This window comes from Panthera pardus, unplaced genomic scaffold, assembly GCF_024362965.1.
Source record: "Panthera pardus isolate Hobbes unplaced genomic scaffold, ASM2436296v1 HiC_scaffold_16, whole genome shotgun sequence".
Classification (NCBI taxonomy): domain Eukaryota; kingdom Metazoa; phylum Chordata; class Mammalia; order Carnivora; family Felidae; genus Panthera; species Panthera pardus.
The window spans coordinates 131,640,477-131,664,254 of NW_026526721.1; the positions used below are offsets into that span (position 1 = coordinate 131,640,477).

The window sequence follows — 23,778 nt, forward strand, 5'->3', positions numbered from 1 at the left end:
CTCCGTTAATTGTTTCTAATAGGCATTGAAGCCATGGCATAATTTTCTCTCGCACAAAATTTGTAAGACGTCGGCGAAGTGGCACAGAGTTCCCTAAAACAAGACCATTGCCAAAACAAGGTGCATTGCCAAAAACTGCACCCTTTTGCTTTTGCTGTTGCTGGTTTGTTTAAGGATCACTGAGAATGCTAACCAAAGTCCTCACTCTCCTGGTTAACCATTAAAGCAACTCGAGGAGGCACTATGAAATGTAGCTGTTCATGAAATAAATGTAAATGGATGTCCTGCAGGCCTCAAAATGAGTCCCTGTGTATCACCGCCATGAGTGTGGCAGTTTTAAAATGTGGTTCAAAATTCCTTTTATTTTTTTTTATTTTAAAAATGTTTATTTTTGAGAGAGAGAGAGAGTGTGTGTGTGCGAGCAGGGGAGGGGGAGAGAGGGAGGATGAATCTGAAGCAGGCTCCAAGCTGTCAGCACAGAACTCAACACAGGGCTCGAACTCCCAAACCATGAGATTGTGACCTGAGTCAAAGTCGGATGCTTCACTGACTGAGCTACTCAGGTGCCCCTAAAACGTGGTTCAAAATTCTCTGATACTCTCCCACCAAGGGATGGAGTCTGTGTCCCCTCTGCTTGTGGGTGAGCTCATGATTGCCTGGACCTAGAAATGTGACAGCTAGGAATGTGACAGAAGTGCTACGTCGGGACTCCCAAGGCTTAGAGAGAGAAAAGGCCATGATGCTTCCACCTGATCATGTTGGATGCTCACCGTCAGGGGAGCCAAACACCATGAGGCGGTCAGAGTGCCTGAGACAACATGCCGGAAAGGTCAGATTCAGCAGTCTGGTGGTCAACCCCGGCTGAGCTCTCGGCCAAGAGCCAGTGTCCCCAACCAGACACAGGAGTAGGCCTCCTCAGATGTCCCGTCCAGCCTTCAGAGGACCACAGCCCCAGCTGACATCAGACTGCAAATGCGTGAGACGCCTCCAGTGAGAGCCTTCTCCCAGCCTTCTCAGCCCCAGCTGAGCCTTCTCCAAGCCCTGGCCCACGATCATGGGCAAAATAAAGCAGTTGTTCTAAGCAATGAAGTTTTGGGGGAATTTGATAGGTAGAAATAGTAACCAGAACAATGGAGGAGGACAACTTCCCATTATACTTTTCTTCCAATAAAGCCAAAAACCGGGGAAGAGAACTGTAGGCTTCAAGGCGATCAGAATGCAGCAGAACCCTTGCATGCTGGCGACAAAAGGAGAGCGTGGATGAAGACAACCAAACCCCATTCGCCGTGCCTTGGCTGAGTCTAAGGTCACAATCAGACGAGTTTACATGAAGTGGGCCTGTCTGTGGTTCCAACAGCAGATGTTCCTCTCGTGGTCTCCCTGTTGGCAGTTTCTGTCAGAGCAAACAATTATGTCTTAGATAACCCAGCAAAACACAGCAAGGGAAAAATCAGGCAAGGATAGGAAAAAAATTTTTTCCCATCTTCTTTTAAGGAAGTGAAAGAGGCGGATTCTAGGGGTGCCCTCAGTTGGTTAAATACCTGATTCTTGATTGCAGCTCAGGTCGTGCGCTCACAGTTTGTGAGTTTGAGCCCCTCATCGGGTTCTGCACTGATACTGCAGAGCGGGCTTGGAATTAATTCCCTCTCTCCCTCTCTGCCCCTCCCTCACTTGTGAGAAAGGAAAGGAAAGAAAAAGGAGGGAGAAAGAGAGAGAGAGAGAGAGAGCGGATTCTTGCAAAGATGTGCTTTGCAAATTATCATGAGACCCTTGGTGAAGGTGTACCACATAAAAGCCATACAGCTGTTACTGCTGGAAACATCTAAGTGAGGACAGGCAAGATTAAGTAACCCTCAAAGAGGAGGGCTGGGCAAAGATAACTGGGATAACTGCCAAGGGATAAGGTTCAAGAGATGTTTAACTCATCCAGCCAAAACACACACACACACACACACACACACACACACACACACTCCACTACGTGAGAAATCCCTACAATAAACGCTCAGAAGGAAAAATAACAGCTCTATGTGAAAAGGCGACAGACAGTCCACGGTGACCACTGTTCTGCGGACTAGGTGACCTGAAGCTTCTATCAACCACTGGGTAAGCAGCAAATCCATCAACCCCCCTAGCCTGTCTTCTTTTGAAGTGGAGATACTCAGAGGCAGAGGGATGGCATCTTGGAAAACCCTAATGATACAGTCATGTCACTAGGGAAAAGTTCGTTTGTACCATAACAAGGGCCTATGTTCCTATGATGGGTTCCGGCTGAGCGGCCAGCAAAGTTTATGTATTATCTCGCCGGTCTTTATAGCTTCAAAGGAAGACAGATCAGACTTTTTTTAAGGCAATAGAGTCTGTTCCAACATTAGATAGCTATTTCTGTGTTCTAGCCAGCAGCCCATACTCACAGCATTTGCTAACGGGACTCCAGGGAGCGAGATTGAGAAAGACAGCCTCCAAGTGCCCGCAGTCCCCATCCACTTAAAATTCATATAATAACTCGAATTCACATAATAACTAAGTTTCAATATCTAAATATTCTTAATACTTGAAATTTTTCCCACCATTGTATCTTGGTGATTTCTGTGTTTTACAGTAAGTGTATAAATGAGGGTTTCTTGGCTACAGAGAATCCTAAAATGCCTATATGGCACTTTTCATCCCCCCATGAATTACCACAATGACAGTTTAACAATACAGTAATTCATCAACAAACCCACTAACATCAGAGTTTATCTACAATTAAGGCAGGGACTACCAATCTCAACATTTTTTCCCCACCAGCCTTCATAGTTCCTAAAATTCCTTCCATAGAAATTCATTTCTTTGACTCATAAAGACATCTCTTTATAATTGAGCTTCATTCTCTACCCCCAACCCTTCCTTATAAAAGTGATAACATATGCTCATGGTAAATAATTCAGAAGATCCCAAGAAATAAAAACTAAAAATCACCAGGATTCTTAGCAACTAGCAATAACCACTAGTCATTTCTGTGGGTACATTTTTCTAGAGGCAGCCTTCTCAAACTATATGGTAATGGATCTTTGTTTTCCCTCAACCCACCAGGAACCAACACTTCCTTAGAATACAAACAAACTAGGAAAGTGGAATGCCCTGTGACTGTCACAGCAATGTTAAACTGCATTTTTAACAAGTTTCCAAAGTCTTACCCTCAATTTCTGTATTTACTTTTTTTTTTTTTTTTTTTTGAGACAGAGACAGAGCATGAGCAGGGGAGGGGCAGAGAGAGGGGGAGACACAGAATCTGAAGCGGGCTCCAGGCTCTGAGCTGTCAGCACAGAGTCCGACGCGGGGCTTGAACTCACAAGCCATGAGATCATGACCTGAGCTGAAGTCGGACGCTCAACCGACTGAGCCACCCAGGCACCCCTGTATTTGCCTCATCTTAATTGGTAACAAGCACCTCACGGTCTATGGGCCACACTAGACCTTTTTTCTTTCAGATGCACAGATTCTGTTACCGTGTGCATATGTCATTTTACATACGGTCTACATATTGTTTTATTGCCGAATTTTTTCCCACCGAATAGATCATGGTCACTTGTCTCTAACCACACGTGCCATCCTGTTTTACCGTGAAAGGCCACTCTTGAAACCCTTGCATCTTACACCTAAAACCAGCAGGATATTGTTCATCAATTGTATTTTAATTAAAAACAAACGAACCCCTAGCATCTCCAAGTAGGGCAGAATCTTAAACTTTCACAAGCTAAGACCTCTCTACGTGAGGGACTTTGAGAAGGGGAAGGAGAGCACAGGTTGTGTTCTAGCAGTGTTGAAATTGTTCCCAGCCTAGGAACAGCCTGGGGACAAATGTAGTTCTGGAGTGGGCCCTAGAGAAAGGGGAGCCGCCTGTTTTGTAGGACACGATGCACGACCATGCCAAAGGGCCGGGGGTCCACAAGGACGTTCGATTCTAACCACAAGTTAACATCCATCCATTCCGACATTCATGGTACCTGTGTTCAGGTGCTGCTTAAAGTGCTGGGGCACAAAGATAGGAAGCCCAGCCACTCCCCCCACCAGGGCCCAGGGTAGTGGGGGTGCCAGACAAGTAAATAACTGACGGGAATACAGCCTGATGAACGTGCATGAGACAGGCACAGCTTAAGACAGGCTCCTGGGCCTGACTCCCAGAAATTCTGATTCCCTAGGTCTGTGTAGGGCCGAAAATTCTGCAACTCTAACAAAGTCCTACGTCAGCCTAAGGCAGCTGGTGCAAGGGCCCCACCTGGATGGCACTGCTCTAGAGCACTGGCTCATGACCAGGGGCCGTTTTGCACCCCCGGGGCCATTCTCAAGTCTGGAGGATGCTCGTCCGCCACAGAGCAATCAATCTAGAGTCAGACACTTGAACTCAGTTTGTTATCAGCAAAACGGTGAGAATAATGTCTATTGCGTAATATTGTTCTGACGACTCAGCGAGTTTACGTATACAAAGTGCTTAGAACAGGGTCTGGCACGTCCTAGACACTATTATCATTAGCTGTCATGGTTACTGAAGGGCAGTCAGGAGACAAAAACAGGCAGGGAAGACGTCCCAGGATGGACCGACGTCTCCCCTGCAAGGACGAACCACATTACAGCCCACATCTGTCCCGCTTCATTAACAGCAGCGATAATATTTATTGACGGCTTCCCAGGCACCATCATTGGAATGGGGAAACTGAGGCCCAGAGACATTAAGTAACTTGCCCAAAGCCGTGAAGGGGCAATCGTGTTATTCACCCACCCGAACAGCGACTGAGCACCACAGGTAGTACCAGACAGATCCCAGGAGGGGACACACCCTAGCAAAGCAGGGCTCCCTCGGGGAAACTCATCCCCACACCCCAGTGGGCCAGCCACAGAGCAAAACCCTGGGGCTCCAGTGAGCAGAGTCCATCCCGCCGGACAAGCCCTCTCTCTGGCCCCCCACCAGAGCCAGTCTCTGACAAAGAAACGCCATGGCGGGGCGCAGAGGAGGAGAACGGAGCCACGGCCAGAGCCTGTGGCAGGCCTGGCTCCCACGGACAGCCCGTCAGAGAGGTCTCTGCATCCGGCACCCGAGGGGCCTTGGTGCTGCCTGTCCCACATGCACGAGGCCTCTCCTTCACGCAGGCTGCTGCGTGGCTGTCAAAGCACTCCCTCTTGTCCTCCTGGCCTCCCCGGCATTTGGTCAAGAATCACTCCCTCAATTCACAGACGAGGTGACTCAGTTTCCAATGAGCCAAGTGCCCCTAAACGTCACCAGACCTCAGATTCTGCCCGTGTCACCGGATACCAAGACCAGTCTTCCCTCAGCCCGCTACTTCCCCACGACTTTGGGCTTGGATTTTTTCCTGACCATAAAGTAATACAAATTCAATGCACATAACTAAAAAAATATATATATAGAAAAGTATGAAGACCGTGAATATTGCTCATTTCTCATCAGAACGTGTATAATCTTTTCCACGCATTTTTATGCCTATAAACACAGATTTTTAGAACAGGACCATACTGCGTGCTCTTCCGGAACCTGTCTCCATCCATACATCTTACCACGTTAATGACAAGCTGTGTCATCGTTTTAAGGCTTAGGCTACCAGCAGTGCCTGTGCCTTGTATTCATTTTACAGATCCCCTATTGACAGTCATTTAGATTCAAAATTTTCCAACATTTTTAAACGATGCTGCCATGAACGTTATTGGACCTATATCCTTGCCTAGTTATTCCCTAAGGATAAATTCTTACATGTGTGATGGCTGAGTCAAAAGTTACTGTCCCTTGACATCCCAGCAGCAGTGTGGGGGGTATGTCACTGAAGCAGGAAGCCCTAAATCCTACCATTCTGATGGCCAAACTTCAAGCCAACTTGTGGGGACAGCAGCAGCTCCAGCTCAAATCACCCAGAGGCACCTAGAAAAGTCCTCAAGTGTGTTTACCTTTACAACCAGCCATCCCACCCTTCCCAGCACGGCCCAAGCTGAGGTGATGTCTGGATGGTCAGCTCTCTTCCTTCTCCACTGCCAGGCCCCTGGGATATTAACTGACCCTCCCAGATAACTTGGGGGTCTCCAGGCCCCAACTCTGATGCCCCTCCATTCCAACAAAGCTGCCCCTGGCTCCCCAAAGGCCACACACGTGCCTCTGAGTAACTACATGCCTGAATCCAGGAAACCCAAGCTTGGAGAGGGCAGGGAGCCTGTGTGTGAGGTTGTGTGGAGTGCCCTACGCAGGACTCAACCTACGGGGAGGTGGGGGGAGGATGCCCAGTATTGTCACACAATTATCTCCAGGCCAATGCCTACTGGAACCAGATCTCACCGAAGTACAGAAGTCCCAGCGTGGACCTTCTTCAAAGCACAACTAGAGTCTCACAGGGCTTTCCCCAGTACACATGTGCACTCACTCATACGTCTGTCTGTCTCTCTCTAATACACATACACACACACACACACGCACACACGCACCTTGAAGGAGAAAGTGCTCAGATGTGACAACACTGTCCTTTCAGAAAAGAACTTCTCTCTTGCCCTGACTTGTGCTAACAATTCATTACAGAGAGGCCAGGCTGCTTCCAATTCACCTCTGCCTTTCCTCTCCCACCCTTGAGTTTCCAAGGACAAAACAGTTGGGTTTTTTGTTTTATTTTAAAGAGAAAGTGTTTGCTGGTTTCTGGGAGGGGGAAAAAGGCAGATTCTAGGTGCAGGCCTTATGCAAATTTGGGGAACACAGCTGGCCAGAATCAAATGCCTTTTCAAACCACCCCACCCAAGCAGTGAGAGAAAGAGTACGAGCATTTACAATTCACTGCCTTCACCTCCCTGGGGAAAGGGCAGGCTGAAAAGTCAGCTTTTGATTACTTGGAGCCAGAAAAGCTGTCCATGGGCAACTAGCCCTGATGCTGTCCTTCCTCCTCCTCTCTGACCATTTCCCAGCCCTACAACAGCCCGCAAGCAGGGGAGATCATGAAAACCACACACATCACGGTAAAAAATAAATGACTGGCAAGGAATATCGCTTGTTTTAACAAACACTTGAAAAAAGATAGCTCTGTATAACATGCATTGCAAAAGTACATCAGCACATTTACACACCGAACGACACATTTCTCTGACTCCTGCATCCACGGCTCACCCCGCCCCAAGGACACTGGACACCCCCCACCCTTGCTGGTGCTCAGTAAGCCCAGCTTAGCACTGGCTGTTCCCTCTGGCTGGAATGCTCTTCCCCCACATGGCCGTGAGGTACATTCTCTCCAGACATGCTTTCAGGGAAGCCTTTCAAACCCACCATAGGTAACAATGCATCCTCCTGACTCCAAAATACCCACCCTGCGAGGCCTCTCCCCGCCTTATTTTTCTCCTCACGGCATATCACCAGGAAACCTACTGTGTACTTTCATTATTTAACTGGAATTCTCTGCCCATTCTCTCCGTTGCTCGCTCCCCTTCGCTGTTCTCAGTACACAGTAGGTGCTCAGTAAGTACTCAATGATTCAAGCTGACTCATCAACATGTCTGGGGGTGGGGGGGAATACAGCTTCTTAATTTGAAATATCAGGCTTATATCCCAGGGCTTTCTGGTTAAAAGGTTACTCCGTCAACAGCCTGGAAGGACTGGCCCTCTTGATATAAATCAGAGTGCAAAGGGGATACAACATTGTTTAAACAATGTCAGAGGTAAACCGTGGTTGCAGGAAGAGGCAGATATCCAAGTGACAACATGGCGGGTGGCTGGCATCCAAAGGCCTTTTGGTACTCTCCGATTTCAACAACCAACACAAGAGGCGGGATATGGAGGTGAATCCGGGCCCCGCACCTCACCTACGGCTGCCCAGAGACAACCGTGCCACATTCTGAGTGAAGGAGCAGCTAACACAAACCTCATCACCAATCTGCTCCCACTGGAGTCCAAGTCAGGAGGGGTGCTGGGCGCTCCAGACCATAATTAAAAAGCAAAGGGAAAGGAAATGCAGAAGCCAAAGGCCCTCCCCTAGAGGCTCTGAAATTACGCGCAATCAATCCTCATTATTTGCAGATTCCATACTCATTAAAATTTCTAATTCCAAAATCAATACTGTCGGAGCTCCTGCAGTCATTCATGGACATGCCCAGTGGCCGCACTCCCACGGTCCGTTTAGTGCCACACTTTTTGCACTTTTGTGCTTTGTGCTGGGGAATCAGCTGTTCTGTTTTGCTTTGAAGTTGATTTATTTCGAGAGAGAGCGCGCCTGTGCGCACGAGTGGGGGAGGGACAGAGAGAGAGAGAGGGAGAGAGAGAGATTCCCAAGGAGGCTCCACGCTGTCCCCCACGTGAGGTTCAGACCCACGATCAGGGAGATCATGACCTGACGCTGAAATCGAGAGTCAGACGCCCCCTAGGCAGCCAGCTGTCTCAAAGGCCCCCAAGCCCAGTGCTGACACGCTGGCTAGTGTTTAGTGCTCCTGAGCCCAAGAAGGTGGTGACGGGGCCTTAACGGAGAACGTCCGTGTGTTTAGGCAAGCTGTGTTCAGGCATGAGTCACAGCGCTGTTGCCTTTGAGCCCAACGTTAATGAATCAACAATGTGTACCAGACAGACTGTCTTTAAACAGCAACACACATAATACAAGGTAACATATTGACTGGCTGACCAAAACTGTTGCGACCAGAGGCTCACGGGAGCGTAATACAGGGTCGGGTTCCTGTGGGTCTCTGGGCACAACACTCTGCACCCCCCCAGCCCCACTAGGAGCAACGGTTCGGCATCCACGCAAGCGAGTGATCACGGCGACTTTACAGAGAACTATCAGCACGAAGACGAGAACCAACCCAGTGTTAAAATGGCTGTTTCCTGCCCCACATCTTTGGGCACACTCCCCTCCTCCACCCCCACTGCTCACTCCATCTGCTTCCCTTCGCACAGGGACTCTCCCTCACCACAGGCTTCAGCTCAGGTGTCTTCCAGCGACCCCCCTTCCCCCCCCCCCATCCCCTGCCACATCACTCTTTGACCGCAGTTACTACAATCAGCAATTATTATCTACCTCTCGGTTCCTCACCCTCGGCTAAAATTAAACTCCCCAAAGGCGAGTCCAGTTCACCCGGGTATATGCAGCGGCCAACAGAGCGCCCGCCCCGAGCCTGGTGCCCAGGGCTTGACCGAAGGAACACAGCCCCCCCCCCCACCCCCAACACACACACAGACACATCCTCCTCCCTCCAGGCTCCGGCAACATATCAAGTGTCAGGGTGCCCGCACGGAGGGTGAAATCTCAGTGCTCCTTAGTGAGTGTGACAGGAAACATCTAGCAGCCCTGGGGCCACATGTAGCTATTAAGCACACAAACACAACACCAATACAGCCCCCGTTGTGGGCTCTCAAGCACCAATACAGCCCCCGTTGTGATGTGCTGTAAGTGGAAAACATGCACAAGAATTTGGAGACTACAAAGCTACACGTAAAACATCTCTTTACTTGTTTTGATATTGACAGTGTACGATGTTGGGCATTCTGGGCTACACAACACAGAGCAAAATTCATTTCAGCCGTTTAGTTTCTAATGTGGCCACTAGGGAAGTTTTAATGCCTTCCATGGCTTGCATGATACTTCGGTGAGTCCACCTTGCTTGTAACACCACCAAGAAAAGGTCAGCCAGCAACACAGGCCAGTTCTGACCACCTCTCTTCACTGCTGCCTAGTGATCTCCAGAGCGAGGCAGGAAACACCTGTCCTGCAGCTTCCTGTGACAGACAAATACTTAAGTGTATTCAGAAAGAGGATTGTGAAATCAGAGTGAAAAGTTTATCAGGTGAACTAATTTTATATTCAGAAGGTTAGCGCACCATATGGGGCTGTCTTGTTCATGACCCAAAAAAAGTGGAGTACGGGCAGACAAATTTTGTCAAAGAAAGAAAGCAATCGTTTGCAAAAAAAAACAAAAAAAACAAGACTATTTCCAACTTGTCTACTCCTACTTGGAATGGAAGAACATGAGAGCTAGCAGGCATGTGGAAAATGACCAGCCTCTGCCACATCACAGAACCAGTAGGCCCAGTACCCCCACATCCTCATCTGGTGAGGAGGTAGACCCCCAACTTCCAGGACCGTGCTCTCCAGAAATTTCTACGATGATGGAACTGTTCTCTGCTCTGCCCAATATGGTGGCTACTAGGCTCCTGAGAGGCGGCTACACTGACTGAATTTTTAATCTTGTATCTTTTTAAATTTTTTTAATGTTTTTATTTATTTTTGAGAGAGAGAGAGACAGAGCATGAATGGGGGAGGGGCAGAGAGAGACAGACACACAGAATCGGAAGCAGGCTCCAAGCTCAGAGCCGTCAGCCCAGAGCCCGACGCGGGGCTCAAACTCACAGACCGCGAGATCGTGACCTGAGCTGAAGTCGGATGCTTAACCGACTGAGCCACCCAGGCGCCCCTAATCTTGTATCATTTTAATTAACTTAAAATTAAATAGCCACACACAGCCAGTGACTACCACACTGGACAGCACGGTTCTAGGCGGCCGTAACAGGAGGAGACACAGCTTGTGAAAACCCTTTGTAAACTCTACAGCCCTGCAGAAATGGTAGGGTTTTTTGTCGTTGAATATTATTAGAAATGTGAGATTCTGAGAGATTTCAATTGCCCAAAGAGCCTCAACTCATCAGCGATCAAAACATTTTAAATAAACATGCAGGTTTTACTTCACTTGGGGGGAGAAGGGCAGCCAGGGTTCATGGATACATACAATCAGAATAGAGGGGTTGGCGATAACCCTTCACACACAACTCAGAAAACAAGCTTTTAATCTTTTTTTTTTTTTTGCCACACCCAGATTTGGTGCCTCGGGGGCCTAGCCATGCAGCCAGAAGTCAAGACTGCCAGCGTATTCCCAGTAGATTATTCCTATCTCCCCCACCCTCATTCTTAGGGACCAGATGTTTCCTGCCCTTTCCGGTGACCTTCCCTGCTATTTCTCCTGCTACAGAAACGGTCCTCCCAATAGCTCCCTGCATCCCTTCAACTCTGACAGAATCATTCACAGGCTCTCAGATACATGCGGGGCTTGTTCAAATTTGCTGATGGATGGTAAATCCAACCACTACTAAAAAGGGCTGGGGACTAATTGGTAGTTGTGAAGAATGCTCATCTGTTTACACTCACGTTGGAAGATGCTCATGAAATTCAAATCAAGTTCTAGTCTCTCCCAAGATTCTTCCCAGCAGGAAAGCCCTTCCAGTCTAAACAGCTTTTCCTTACCATTAAGATAATTACATTCTACACGCAAGCAGACAATAAAGAAATGAGCAGGGAGATGGAAGGGGGGTGAATTTTTAGGACAGAAAGTCAAAAACGGCAGAAGTCTAAGGAAATACGCAATGTTTCCAAGTACAAACGTAAGGAACCCCCCGAAAATATTTAAGAGATTCTGTGAACTCATTCGTTCTTCTCTATGAAACAATGCAGCTAATTCTCCCCTCAATCCTTTCAAGCTTTTCCACAAGACACATGAACTTCAAGGCTCCACACAGCCCCTGGTTTTGGCCCCACGGAGCTCCCATGATGAAAAACACGTGAAATAGGATCCACATGTGTTCCACCCACACACTGGGCTCAGCAGCGTATTTTATTCTGTCAGACAGCGGGCTGTTGCTCAACTCCATGGAGGGGACGCCAGCAGTCATCCTCCAGCTATTAAAACAAAATCAAGCAGCCTCGTGTCAGCAGGACTGACACTACCTCACCAGGAACCAGGGACCCAGCCTTCTGTACCTCAAGTTCAGTCTCCCGTCTGTTGATGTCATCCGTGGATTGATTTAACTTCTCCAGTTCTCCCTAGTGAAGAGAAGAGGGGGGGAAAAAGATTGAAACGATTTGTCTTTTGTTTCCAGTAGGACTGAGCTCATTCTCTGCAAAAGTACTCCAGCACAATTTGTAGGAAGAGGGACAAGTCAATATTAATTCTCAAGGAAAATAGCTGAGCCTTGGCTGGAAAAGCAAATGAACGTCGGTATTTCTGAAATCTTCTTCTCGATGGTGTCCTTTCAAAAATGTCTTAAGGTCCTAGGAATGTTTTTCTTAGAAGGTCAAGTATTTATTCCAGGTACGTGCCTTCAGGTAAACCCACCTGTTACAAATGGTTTAAGAGTCAAATCAAAACAGTACCTTCTGCCTTACAGCAAAAACTATGCAGAAAAGACAATAAAAGAAAATAAACAAGGCCAAGCTAAAACTCTAAACCCAGTGAAATGATGTAGATCAAGGGTAGAATTCTGGCATTAACTCATTAGTGGTTATTTTTCTAGAGATGAAAATCTTTTCAAACAGCCAATTAAAGCCTCCTAGCTGTTTTTAACAAAACAAAAATAACTTTAATCCTGATCCTTAAAATAAATATTTCTAAACTAACATTTTGTAAAAAGTACCCAGCACAAGTTAACTCATTTTACTCTGCAGACAAAGGATCTTGTTAACAGAAATCCTGTACCAGGAAAACAAGATTTAGTAGTCTAAACTAGTGATTTTAATTAATAGAATCCCTAACGAAAAGATTTTTCCACCTGATCTTTATCTTGCTAATCTGCCAAAACAATTCATTTAAATGGCAACAGCTGAGTTAAATGAGCTTTTAATTGATCTGTGCACTGAAAAACCAATTAGGGCTCCAGAAATTGCGGCGCATGGTTAAAAGCAATATATATATTAAATGATTTATGAAAAGAGGAGAAAAACCAGTCTTGGAAAGGGATTTGCCGTGCTTTTTGCCTAGAGGGTGAGGAGGTTAAGCTGTCACTCCTAGATCTTGCCTTGGAAATTGTTTTTTAATCATCTCCCTCAGAAATGGAGGCACAGAGAGCCAGGCCAATCCCCTCGCCTTCTCCCCGCGTCAGCTTTGCGCATCAGTTGTCCCCGATTTCTGTTCACACCCCGACCCCGTAACAAGGAAAAGCTGGGTTTTCAACCATTCGCAGCCAAGCGGAGGTCTGAGCCTGTGGTGACAATAAGCCCTTTGCTAACAATGCATCAGAGGAGGCGGAAGATGGCTCAGGCCGGGCACCTCCGCCAGGTGAGGACTCGCAACCCGGCCACGGTGCCAGCCCACGCTGCAGGGGCGGACAACGCCCACGGTGCCCAGGCCCACGCGGGCCGGGCGACCCCTCTGCCCCCAGCCCCGAGACCGCGCGACGACCGCAGCTAGCCTGGCCGGCGAGGGCCGGGGGGTGGGGGAGGACCCCAACACCCGCAGGGTGCCCCCGCCCCCTTTTTCCCTTTGTTGCACATCCGCCCGAACCGCTGGGCAGGCTGCGGCGACCCCCAGGTCCGGCGGGGGTCTGCGGGGGATCCCCGCGATACAGTCAGGCCGCATCCACGCGGGCACTGCTGCCTCCCCACGAACCCGGTAAAACTGGGAATTCAGACCCTCTCTTCTCGCCCCCGAAGCTACGCAGCCACCATTCCCCCGGACCGCAGGCACCGGGGGCTGCGAGGCCAGCGCCAAGTGTAGATGCCCACCACCGCGGCGCCCCCCGCGCGCCCTACCTGGATCCGGGGGTCCACCTCTTCTTCCTCCTCCAGCCCCTGTTCCATCCCCTCTTCCTCCTCCTCCTCCAAGTCCCGGGCGGACGGCGGGAGCTCTGCCGGCTCCTCGGAGCGGCTCCGCTTCAGCGCCGCGTCCATGCGGGCAGCCGGAACGCCGACCGCGCGGCGGACTTCGGAGCGTCCGGAGGGGCGGCGGTCGCCGCAGGCTCGGCCAGAGCCGACTCGCCCCAGTCCCGGCACGGTCCCGAGGCGCCGCGGCCGACACCAGGGAGGCGCCGCTCGCCGATGCGGATCCCGCCGGCCCGGGCTGAGCGGAGGAAATGGGCGCGGCCGCCCCCTTTCTGCCGAGGCCGTCAGCGCAGCGGCGCCCGCTCCGCCCTCGCCCCGGCGGGCCGCCCTCGGCGCTGTGACTGTTCCGCCGCCGGTCCCAGCCGCCCAGGTCTCCGTCACAAAAACCCCAGCTCCCTGAAAACCCTCAGGGTGGTGGCACAGGAGAGCCTTCCCCCTTCTGTCAACTTAGCGGGGGGGGGGGGGGGTATCACAAAGTACGCAACGTTGGCCGCCTGCTTTCGGGGTAGCTCTCTTCCTCCCTCCACAGCCAAGGCAAACTGACTGTATGGAAGGAAAGTTTGGGGTATTTCCACGGCCTGAAGTCACCTTGGGAAGCTTGTGACCCTGGACCAGTTTCAAGACGCACTCAAATCCCCGTATGCCTCCAAAGCACGTTTCTCCCCTTGGGTGAACCTTGGGAATTGTATTTGAAGGGTTCCCCCAGAAACGGAAATGAAACATACGCTCACATAGACACAAAAGTACAGAGGGAAGCTAGGTGCACGCGCGTTCATGGATTCCTTGTCCAAAGGCTCCGTGGCCCCCGCTGTGCGGAGCTCCAGACCCAAATACCTGTGCTCTCACAGTTGTGGGATTGGCCTACCTGAATAGCCACCAAGCACGGAAAATCCAGCGATGATCATGGATGTGGTTGGTTGGGTACAGCCTTCTCCAGGTGGCAACAGGTGTAACCTCCTGTTACACCTGGGCACACTCTGGCCAAGGATTTAGGAACAAGTAGGGAGCATGAGCTCCCCTGGCAAACTCAACATCGTGAGGCGGAAGAAGGAAGGGACATTTCTGTGCTTTTATGAAATGTCAGGACCACTATGATGTCAAGGCAGCGCAAGTTCAGATGGCCTTAGCAAAGCAGACAAGGACATTGCCACTGGCCACCGCTAATGTCTCCGTCACTACAAAAATGCACAATTTGTACACGTTCTACACGGGCTTGTGGCCCATTAGCTCTGTGACTTTGGAGGGCACACTTGAGAGCAAAGCTTATGGAGAGCCTATCTTTAAAGCCACCTTTGGGGGAGCCTGGGTGGCTCACTCGGTTGAGCCTCCGACTTCGGCTCGGGTCATGATCTCACGGTCTGTGAGTTCAAGCCCCGTGTCTGGCTCTGTGCTGACAGCTCAGAGCCTGGAGACTGCTTCCGATTCTGTGTCTCCCTCTCTCTCTGCCCCTCCCCCGCTCAGGCTCGCTCTCTCTCTCTCTCTCTCTCTCTCTGTCAAAAATAAACATTAAAAAAAAAATTTTTTTTTAAGCCACCTTTGGAAAACCTGCTTATGATGGCTTCATCAGAAGCTACATTGGGGGTTACTCCTTGGGCAAGGCACTAGCCTGCACACGATGCTGGCACTGTGGTCTACTGTGAAAGGAGATTAGTTCTGTCTCCTGAAGGTAATGCAGGTGTATGCCCAAGGTTTGGCTCTGAGACGGTCACATCTGTTCATTGTTCTTAAAAATCAATAGAGCGGCAACAATTCTTTGAGTGAAGTCCTGAAACCCCTTGCTAAAAACATAGTTGCTTTTGATTTTCCAGTGACGGATGAAGGCAGGGACAAGATGGCCGTTAAGGGTCACTTTGGGACACAAGAACCACCAATGCTTCCCCGGTGGCTTGGAATTGAACTGTAACTGAGCAGGTCTATCCTGTGAATAAAATGAGAGACAGAGGTTGAAAACAAGAAAAGTGGGATCGATCCTGACTCTTAAATGTTTCTCGGTTGGTGGAAACCCAAACTTCCCGTTCCGAACAGCAACCTCCAAAATACATTCCTATTTAAGCTTCGATCTGACGGCTATAGTGATTCAAAATGGCACTACAGACGTGGGGAAACTACTGCAGAACGTTTTCTGTTGTACGTTTAGGAGGCCTGCGCCAGTCATAGCATTAATCCCAGTAGCGTTCTGAAGTTAAAATGAAAATCAATCACAGCACGACTATATATTTATTGGTACGTAAGCGCATAGGAAATGCAGCAGGGAATGAACCGAGGGTGACAAGCTGTGGAGGTCCTCTTTGAGCCAAGATCAGAGAGAAACAAGCAAGTGAACCCTGCGTGCCTTCACGGAGAGAGCGCTCCAGCCACGGAAGCTGCGTGTGCAGAACCCCCTGGGTGAAAGAAACTCTGCCTCAGGTGCTAGAGAGCCAGGGACGCAGAATCTGAGACGAGGAGGTGGGTAGACCAAGGAAGGCCATGACATGGCAAGAAGCTTGGATTGTACTGAGCAATATGTAGTCACTCTGGTTAAAGCGTGGGGGACACAAGGAGGTGAGTTAGGCTGCTGGTCTAGCGGTGGCAGGGGAGAGACGCCCCCGCTGGTTGCTTCCCTTTTCGGTGGAATTGCCAACACAATCAGCAGCTGAGGATAAGGGTGAGCTTGGAACAATGCTGGAGGCTGGCGGAGAGACACTGAAACCGCTGTCCAGGAGAGCTGGAAAGTGGGTTGACTAGCGGGTTATATTATCATTTCCAGGCTGTACTGAGGACCCACCCGTGGTTTAGGATGCTCAGTGAGACCAGTCAGCAAGGAGGAGTGGTTTTTCCCACTCAAGCTCAGCTTCCAGACACAGGTGGAAAGTAGTGGGAACACCAGATTTAACCAGGGTCGAGCTTATTTAACCAAGTTCTTACAATGGTGGGGGCGGGGGGCGGGAAAGAAGCGTCAGGGGGTTGAGGGCGACTGCAGGTGTAACAACTTTAATGATGGCCCACGGAATCAAAACTGGATCAAATAGGGAACACAGGCATGAGGGGGTGAGGGAGAGATCATGAAAATACCAGGGAGTGATGATGAAATGCTGCATCAAGGGCTAGAAAGAGGGAGTGAATTTGAGGCCGTGTGGAAGTTGGTGGCTAATAACACCACCAGGGAGTTAATAATACCACCAGGCTAATAACACCAGGGAGGCGAGTTCAAGATGATTCCAGAGTTTCTGGTTTGAGTGATTGGATGACACCATTAATTAGGACCTATGTACCTATGCTACCGAGGATCACCAGTTTTTTTTAGAACATACTGATTTGAAAAGAAAACCCCTGAAAGCTCAAGTCTCTGGTGTATTTGGAAATTAGGATCCAGGTTATCTGAGGGTTGAACAGAACTCGCCTGAAGTTCTTTCTCATAACCTTGATATACCACCCTGCCTTAGCAAGCGTGTTACAGTTCGTCTGATCTTCGAGGATTATGCAGGTTGTGTTTCTGACAGCTGCTGCCCTCCAGGAAGCGGAGGCCCGGGGGAAACCTTTTCTTTTTGAGACGCTCACAGATGGTTATGGGAACAAGAATTCTATCTGAACTGGGTCCAAAGGCCAGCCCGTACCATTTGTGAACTGACTTTGGACAAGTTGTTTATTCTCCCTGAACCTCAGTATCCCCACCTGTAAGATAAGGATAATAACACTGGTGTCTCCCTGTCAGACGTCACGTAGATGAAATGGTATTTACAGAATTATAGGCATAAGACAAAACTTTAGTTCATGGTGATTCTCGTGTCTCTGTTCTCTTCCTCTGCCCCATGCCTTAAGCCTAAGGGAATCAGTTATTTTACACAAGAGATTTGTTTTAATGTTTTTTAAAGTGAAATTTTGCAAGCTAAAGTGGTCAGCAACATTCACTGTTGGAACATGTACATGATAAAGTCATAGTGTCGTCTTATCTGGGGAGACACAGCCCCCACAAAAATTGTGCAACCGTATGAGTCCCTCAGTGTGAAGTTAAGGCACTTTCTGTCAATTATTTAAAAAAAATTTTTTTTTGATGTTTATTTTTGAGACAGAGCGTGAGCGAGGGAGGGGCAGAGAGAGAGGGAGGGGCAGAGAGAGAGAGAGACACAGAAGCTGAAACAGGCTGCAGGCTCTGAGCTGTCAGCACAGAACCTGATGTGGGGCTCGAACCCATGAATCGCAAGATCATGACCTGAGCTGAAGTCAGACGCTCAACCCACTGAGCCACCCAGGCGCCCCTTTCTGTCAAATTTCAATGCTATTTAATGAAGATTCCCTGCAACGCCAATTTTTTTTTTCTTTAATGCTTTGCACTTGCTTCTTAACCCCTATAAGGTGGGGAGGGGGGCGGGGGATTGAAAACTTCTCTTTGGAACTAGGGGCACCTGGGTGGCAAAATCACTTGGGCATCTGACTCTTAATTTTAGCTCAGGTCGTGATCCCGGGTTATGGGATCGAGTCCTGCATCCCACATGCATCCCACATCCCTCCATGCCCAGCATGGAGCCTGCTTAGGATTCTCTCTCTCCCTCTCACTCTCCCCACCCCCACCCCTGAATGCTTTGCAACTTCTTCTTAACCTCTATAGAATAGAGAATTGCTCTTCTGAACTAAAAAGAAATGAATCTCCAGGGTGCCTAGGTGGCTCAGTCAGTTAAGCATCTGACTCTTGGTTTTGGCTCAGATCATGATCTCATGGTTTCATGGGTTAGAGCCCCACATCGGGCAGAGCACGCTCTCTCTCTCTCTCTCTCTCTCTCTCACTCTCTCCCTCTCTCCCTGCCCCACTCATACCATGTCTCTCTCAAAATAAATTAAAAAAAAAAAAAGAAATGAGTGTGCATTCACACCACATTCTGGTAGCAGTGACTGAAGAAACTGACAATCAGCATCTTCTCTGGGCCAACCTGTAATCTTTACATGGTGCCTTTGGCCAAGGATTGCAAACTGGGAGCTACTGGCTGGATCAGATCCGAGGGCACGTGTGGTCTGGCTGACACAGTGCTTTAAATATTTGAGCCCACAGTTAAAACACAAGCAATACAAATGAAAACTCAGACTTCTCTACTTGGCAAGAGTCTGAAGGGGACATGAGGAGTGGGTGACCTTTTAAAAAGGGCAACCTCGGAATCGAACCTCAGAGTCCTATTGACAGACTGGCTCCTACCAGCAGGCTGCACACAGGTGAAACCCCACTTTCCCCCCAGCACCCAGGTGGGAAGCTGGTTTCCTCTGCTTTTCTCCCACTCTCTCTTCTCTCCCCACGGACCCCAAAGGATCATGGCACGGGGCAAGATGGAAGAAAATTTTAAAGTAGACTTCCAAACCCTTCAGCACTACTTTTTGGCCCCAGATGACTGGTTGTCAGAACTCAAGGAGCTACAGAAGCCAGTTCTTGGAAACGTTTCAGGGCTTCCGCAGTAACAAGGCATTTGTTTAATTCCACGATTCAGTGACATCAGTGGGTTGCCAAATTGTCTTGCACTGTGGCCACTCCCCTCTAATGAGAACCTTTATTTGTGTCCCGAATCGAATTACACTCAAGCCTCTGGGCCCAGATGAATCACAGGCCAGAGTACTTACAGAACCCAGGAAGAGACTTTCAATGTTTATCTGTGATCTTAGGGGACCTGCAGATATTTAAAATGGTGCCGGGGTTCCTAGGTGGCTCAGGTCATGATCTCGCAGTCTGTGAGTTCAAGCCCCACGTCGGACTCTGTGCTAGCAGCTCAGATCCTGGAGCCTGATTCTGATTCTGTGTCTCCCTGTCCCTCTGCCCCTCCCCCACTTGCACTCTTGTCTCTCTCAAAAATAAATAAGCATTTAAAAAAAATGTAAATAAATTAAATGGTGCTGGAATCTTGGAGACAGAAAAGGTGTTCCATTAAAAAGAAGGAAGAAGGTTCCATACCCTGGGAACTAGTAAGCAGAGCAGATTGTAGGCATGATTCTAGAATGGACTTTCAAGGGGAAAAGGCATTCGTGTGTCACTGGAAGAAAAATGATTGATCACTGTGACCCAGCTCAGGTTACCCAAGAACAAATCATGTCAGCCTTGCCCTCATTTACTCATTCCACAAGTTTATGATGAGTCTTTGCGACGAAGGAAACACGCAAGACAGAAGATCTTCATTGTTCAAAGATAACTGATACAGGAAAAGGCCACTTAAATCTACTTATAAAGGAAACCAAAATTTCATATTAAATCATGAAAAAGGTTTTTATTGGGACACTACCCTGCAAAATGAAACTTAAAATTATGAAATAAGGTGGGTTTTTTTTTCTATTTTAAAAACCATTTAGTTTATAGATATTTACTGAACATCTATTAGGTGATGGTCTCTGACAATGAAGATACAGCAGTGAACAAACTAGACAAAATCCCTGCCTTCATTGGGGTTTATAGTGTAAGGGAAGATGGAGAAAATGTTTTAAATACATAAATAAGCAAAATAGTTGCAGTTAACAATGACAGTGCTATGTCGAAAGACGTCAGATAACCAAATAAAGAAGGCTGGAGGGTGGGGCTGCCTTGGAAGGGAGGTAGAGAAGGCCTCTAGGGACACGATATTCTAGCTGAGATTTGATGACAAGAAGGTGTCAGGCAGGAAAAAGTAAAGAATGTCCAGACAATGGGGGACCCTGAGGAGGGAGCCCACTGGACAGCTGATGCAGTGGCTGGAGACTGAGGAGGACGGCGGTGTTGAAATTGACATGCCAGGCATGGGCACAAATCAGATGACATGAGGCCAGGGAGGCCATGGGAAGGAGTTTGGATTTTATTGTAAATGTGATGAGAAGCCATTGGAGGGACTTAAGTTGTGGAATGATGCAATACAATCTATATGTTTAAAGGCTGGCTGTGGCTGCCATGTGCAAATGGGATGGCCGTGAAGGCAAGGGCAGGAGCAGGAACACCAGTTATGGGCCTGCCTTGGGGGTCCCCAGTGAGAGGTGGCCACTCGGCTAGGTCGTGGTGGGGAGGCAGCGTGGAGTCCATTCAGGACATATTGGGGAAGGTAGGCCCAACCGCACTTGCTACTACATTAGATGCGGGAGTAGGCAGGTCAGAAGCTTCAGGAATGACTCTTGAGATTTTGCCTTGAGAAGACGCTGAAGGACACTGCCATTTACTGAGCAAGGCAGGGAGGACTTGAGGAGCAGGTCTGAAGTCAAGAAGTGTGTTTCTAAACACGTAAGTCTGAGAAGCTATAACCCCTCAAGTGGAGATGTTGAGTGGGCAGTAGGATATACATCTCAAGGCCAGCCAGCTGCAGGCAGATGATATTTAAAGCCCAGGGACTGTATGGGTCACTTAGGAAAGGGAGGACCCTGAAGGGAACAGGCCCAGGATGAGGCTCTGGGTACACCGACATTTTAGAGGTTGGGCCTTACAGGAGGGCCCAGGTGAGGGTCCCACCACCAGCTCGTTCTTAGAAGAGCCAGCACCACAAGAACCATCGGTCAACTGTTGAGGATTATTTCTCTTTTGGCGTAGATTATATAATGTGAAATTCTTCAATTAAGATTTGACTTTCACAGCACAGGGACAGTATAACCTGACAGAAATATCTGAGGTGCTTGTTAATTGCCCCAGGTGTCTCTTGTACCTCTGATGTTCGAATCACTCTCACTTCTTTTTGGTCCTCACCTGTTGTCTCTGATCTAACAGTGCCATGTCCTCATATGTCAATGGCTTTGCAAACGACCAGGGTAGTTCCCAAAACTGCTTTCCTATTCTTGAAATCCTGCTTATCTTGCAAGACCGATGGTTTCACTTTGCCATCAATTGTTATGGTATTTGCATTGTATCTACATTATGATGTTAAAGTCTGACCACGGGAGAGATAATGGTGGGCGAAGACTTTGACCCAATAAGAAAGGGCAGAAGCTTGGCATTAAAAGGAAGGGAAGTGCTGTGTGGTCAGTTGAGCTCTCTTCAATGACTCTCTTCTCCATTTCTTTAAGCACTTGGCTCAACAGCATTTTCCTACCTATCATTGGCAGGTACGGCTTTGTTGACTAAGTGAGCAGCAGGGATATGCCATTTTCAGGCCTGTCCCATGACAATGTCCCACGTGTGCTTCTTTAGGCTCTCTCTTCTGTGGCTGGAAGCAGATGACAGTGAAGCCTGGAGAATGGCAGATCCAGGAGGCCGAGAGAACCTAGATCCCCAAGAGGCTGCATGGAGAAGAATGCTCCCACCAACCTGAGCACTCTGAATTGTTATCTAAGCTACAGATAAAATGCCATTGTGTTTAGCCATTTAACCCTCAGGTCTGTTGGTCATTGTGGGTGGCCTATCCTAAATAGCACCCTGCTCCACCTAACTTCAAGAAGAGGGTAATGAATACCCAGTAATGAGGAGCCCCTTACACATTTCAGCCACACCCTTAGCTGGTATCCTGCAAGTTCCTATGGAGAAGCTGAGAAACACGGGTGGTTGTTAGCCCACGTCAGAGAAGTGGTGACTGACCAGACAACCCAGCCTGAAGGCTAATGAGTCACTGTCCAAACATACTCGTTTCTTTGGGCCTGATTCTTGGCTCTGTCCTTTTCAACATCCATAGTAATGAATCAAATGAATACAGAGAAGGCACGCTTCTCAATTTTGCATAAAACACAGAACTGGAAGGGGTACACTGGAGTGCACAATCATGATCTTGGCACTAAATTTTCATTATGTTGTTGTATCATGACAACCACAGAGAAAATAATTGACGAAGACTTCGACCCAATGGGCAGGGGCAGAAGCTTGGCATTTAAAGGAAGGGTCAGCAAGTCAAATAGAACATAGTGAAATTCACTGAAGCTAAATATACGGTCCTGAATTTAGCTTGAAACACACTAGAACAAGATAGAGAAGACATGGCTTAAGACATCACATTTTTACAAAAGATTTAGATGTTTTAGGCTGCATTACCAAAAGTATTGTATCTAGAATGAAGAGGTGATAATGCCACTTTTCTCTACCTAAGGGAGACTGTCCTGCAGTTTTTCAGTCAAGTTCTACATTGTATATAAAATATGTTCAGAGGAGAGCACCCAGGACTATAAAAGGGTAAGAAATATGAATTTTAGGGTTTTTTTATGTTTTTTTTTCAATATATGAAATTTATTGTCAGATTGGTTTCCATACAACACCCAGTGCTCATCCCAAAAGGTGAGAATTTTAGTTTCAGAAAAATAATTTTGTTTGTTAAGTATGTCTAATTTTCAATTGAACTGGCACAATGGATAGTGAGTTCCCCATCTCTGGAGGTGTTCAAATAAGTTAGCCATATAAAATTACTGATATTCAATTATTGTCAACCTATAAGAATAGCAATTTCATATGACTCAACCTGTCCTTTGGTGGAAATGGTGGAGGGTGAGTCAAGCCATTGACGGTATTTTAAGAGCAAGTGACAGAAATACAACTCAAACTGGCTCAAAGAGAGAAAAGAGGGGTGATAGTAAAGTGGGAGATGTATTGGTTTATGTCACTTAAAAAGCCCAAGGCAATTCTGGGTCCAAGTATGGCTGGATCCAGGAGTCTCTCTCTCCATCCCTCCTCCTTGCCCTCCTCTGGGTTGGCTCTGCTTCCAGACAGGCCTGCCCTTGTGGTAGACAGTTGAGCACCAGCAGCTCCAGGCATGGGTTAAATCAGCTGAACAACCCCAGCCAAGAGTCTCTCCTCACCAATAATTCCTGGGACTGACTTACTGAACTGACCTGGGTCCCATGTCCATCCCATTACTGAGGCTGGGTGTGTTGGGGGTAGAGAAGAATAGAGTCACTGATTGGTTTGGCCTTCATTACAAGTTGGTCCTACAGTTGAGATAAGGGTGGAGTGAGAAGGGGTGGGGTGGGGTGGGGTGGTAAGCCACATAGCCTAAAGTAAAGCAAGGAAAGGTAGCTTTCCGAAAAAACAAAACCAAAAACACAAAACCAAAACACCACACAAAAATACTGAGTTGCTATGGGCCAGCCTGAATGATGAGGAGGACTAGCCTAGTGAGACCAGAGGGAGGAGTGTTCCAGGGAGAGAGAGTAGATGATGCTCATGGAGAAATGACCTAAGTGGGTATGAGGAACAGACAGAAGACTAATGTTTCAGCTACCTATTACTGTAAAACCAAACACTGAAACTTAATGGCTTAAGGTCATAACCATTTTCTCAAACAGCTCTATGAAATGACTGGACTCAACT

At 48.2% G+C, this 23,778-nt stretch overlaps 1 protein-coding gene and 1 long non-coding RNA gene across 2 annotated transcripts in view; one reads left to right on the forward strand and one right to left on the reverse strand.

Annotated features, from left to right (window-relative positions):
• The window catches only part of SH3BP5 (SH3 domain binding protein 5), a 77,864-nt gene extending 64,019 nt beyond the window's left edge, over window positions 1-13,845 (reverse strand). Inside the window, exons 1-2 of the mRNA XM_019436112.2 lie at window positions 13,521-13,845; window positions 11,754-11,816 (exon numbers count right to left, since the gene is read on the reverse strand). Coding sequence (XP_019291657.1) covers window positions 11,754-11,816; window positions 13,521-13,658 — 201 coding nt within the window. The 5' untranslated portion in view covers window positions 13,659-13,845. The remainder of the gene's footprint in view (window positions 1-11,753; window positions 11,817-13,520) is intronic.
• Window positions 1,965-21,856, forward strand: LOC109258901 (uncharacterized). Its single transcript, XR_002076481.2, has 2 exons — window positions 1,965-2,106; window positions 21,679-21,856. It is a non-coding gene; the product is annotated as an uncharacterized LOC109258901 (long non-coding RNA).
• The last annotated feature ends 1,922 nt before the right edge of the window (window positions 21,857-23,778 follow it).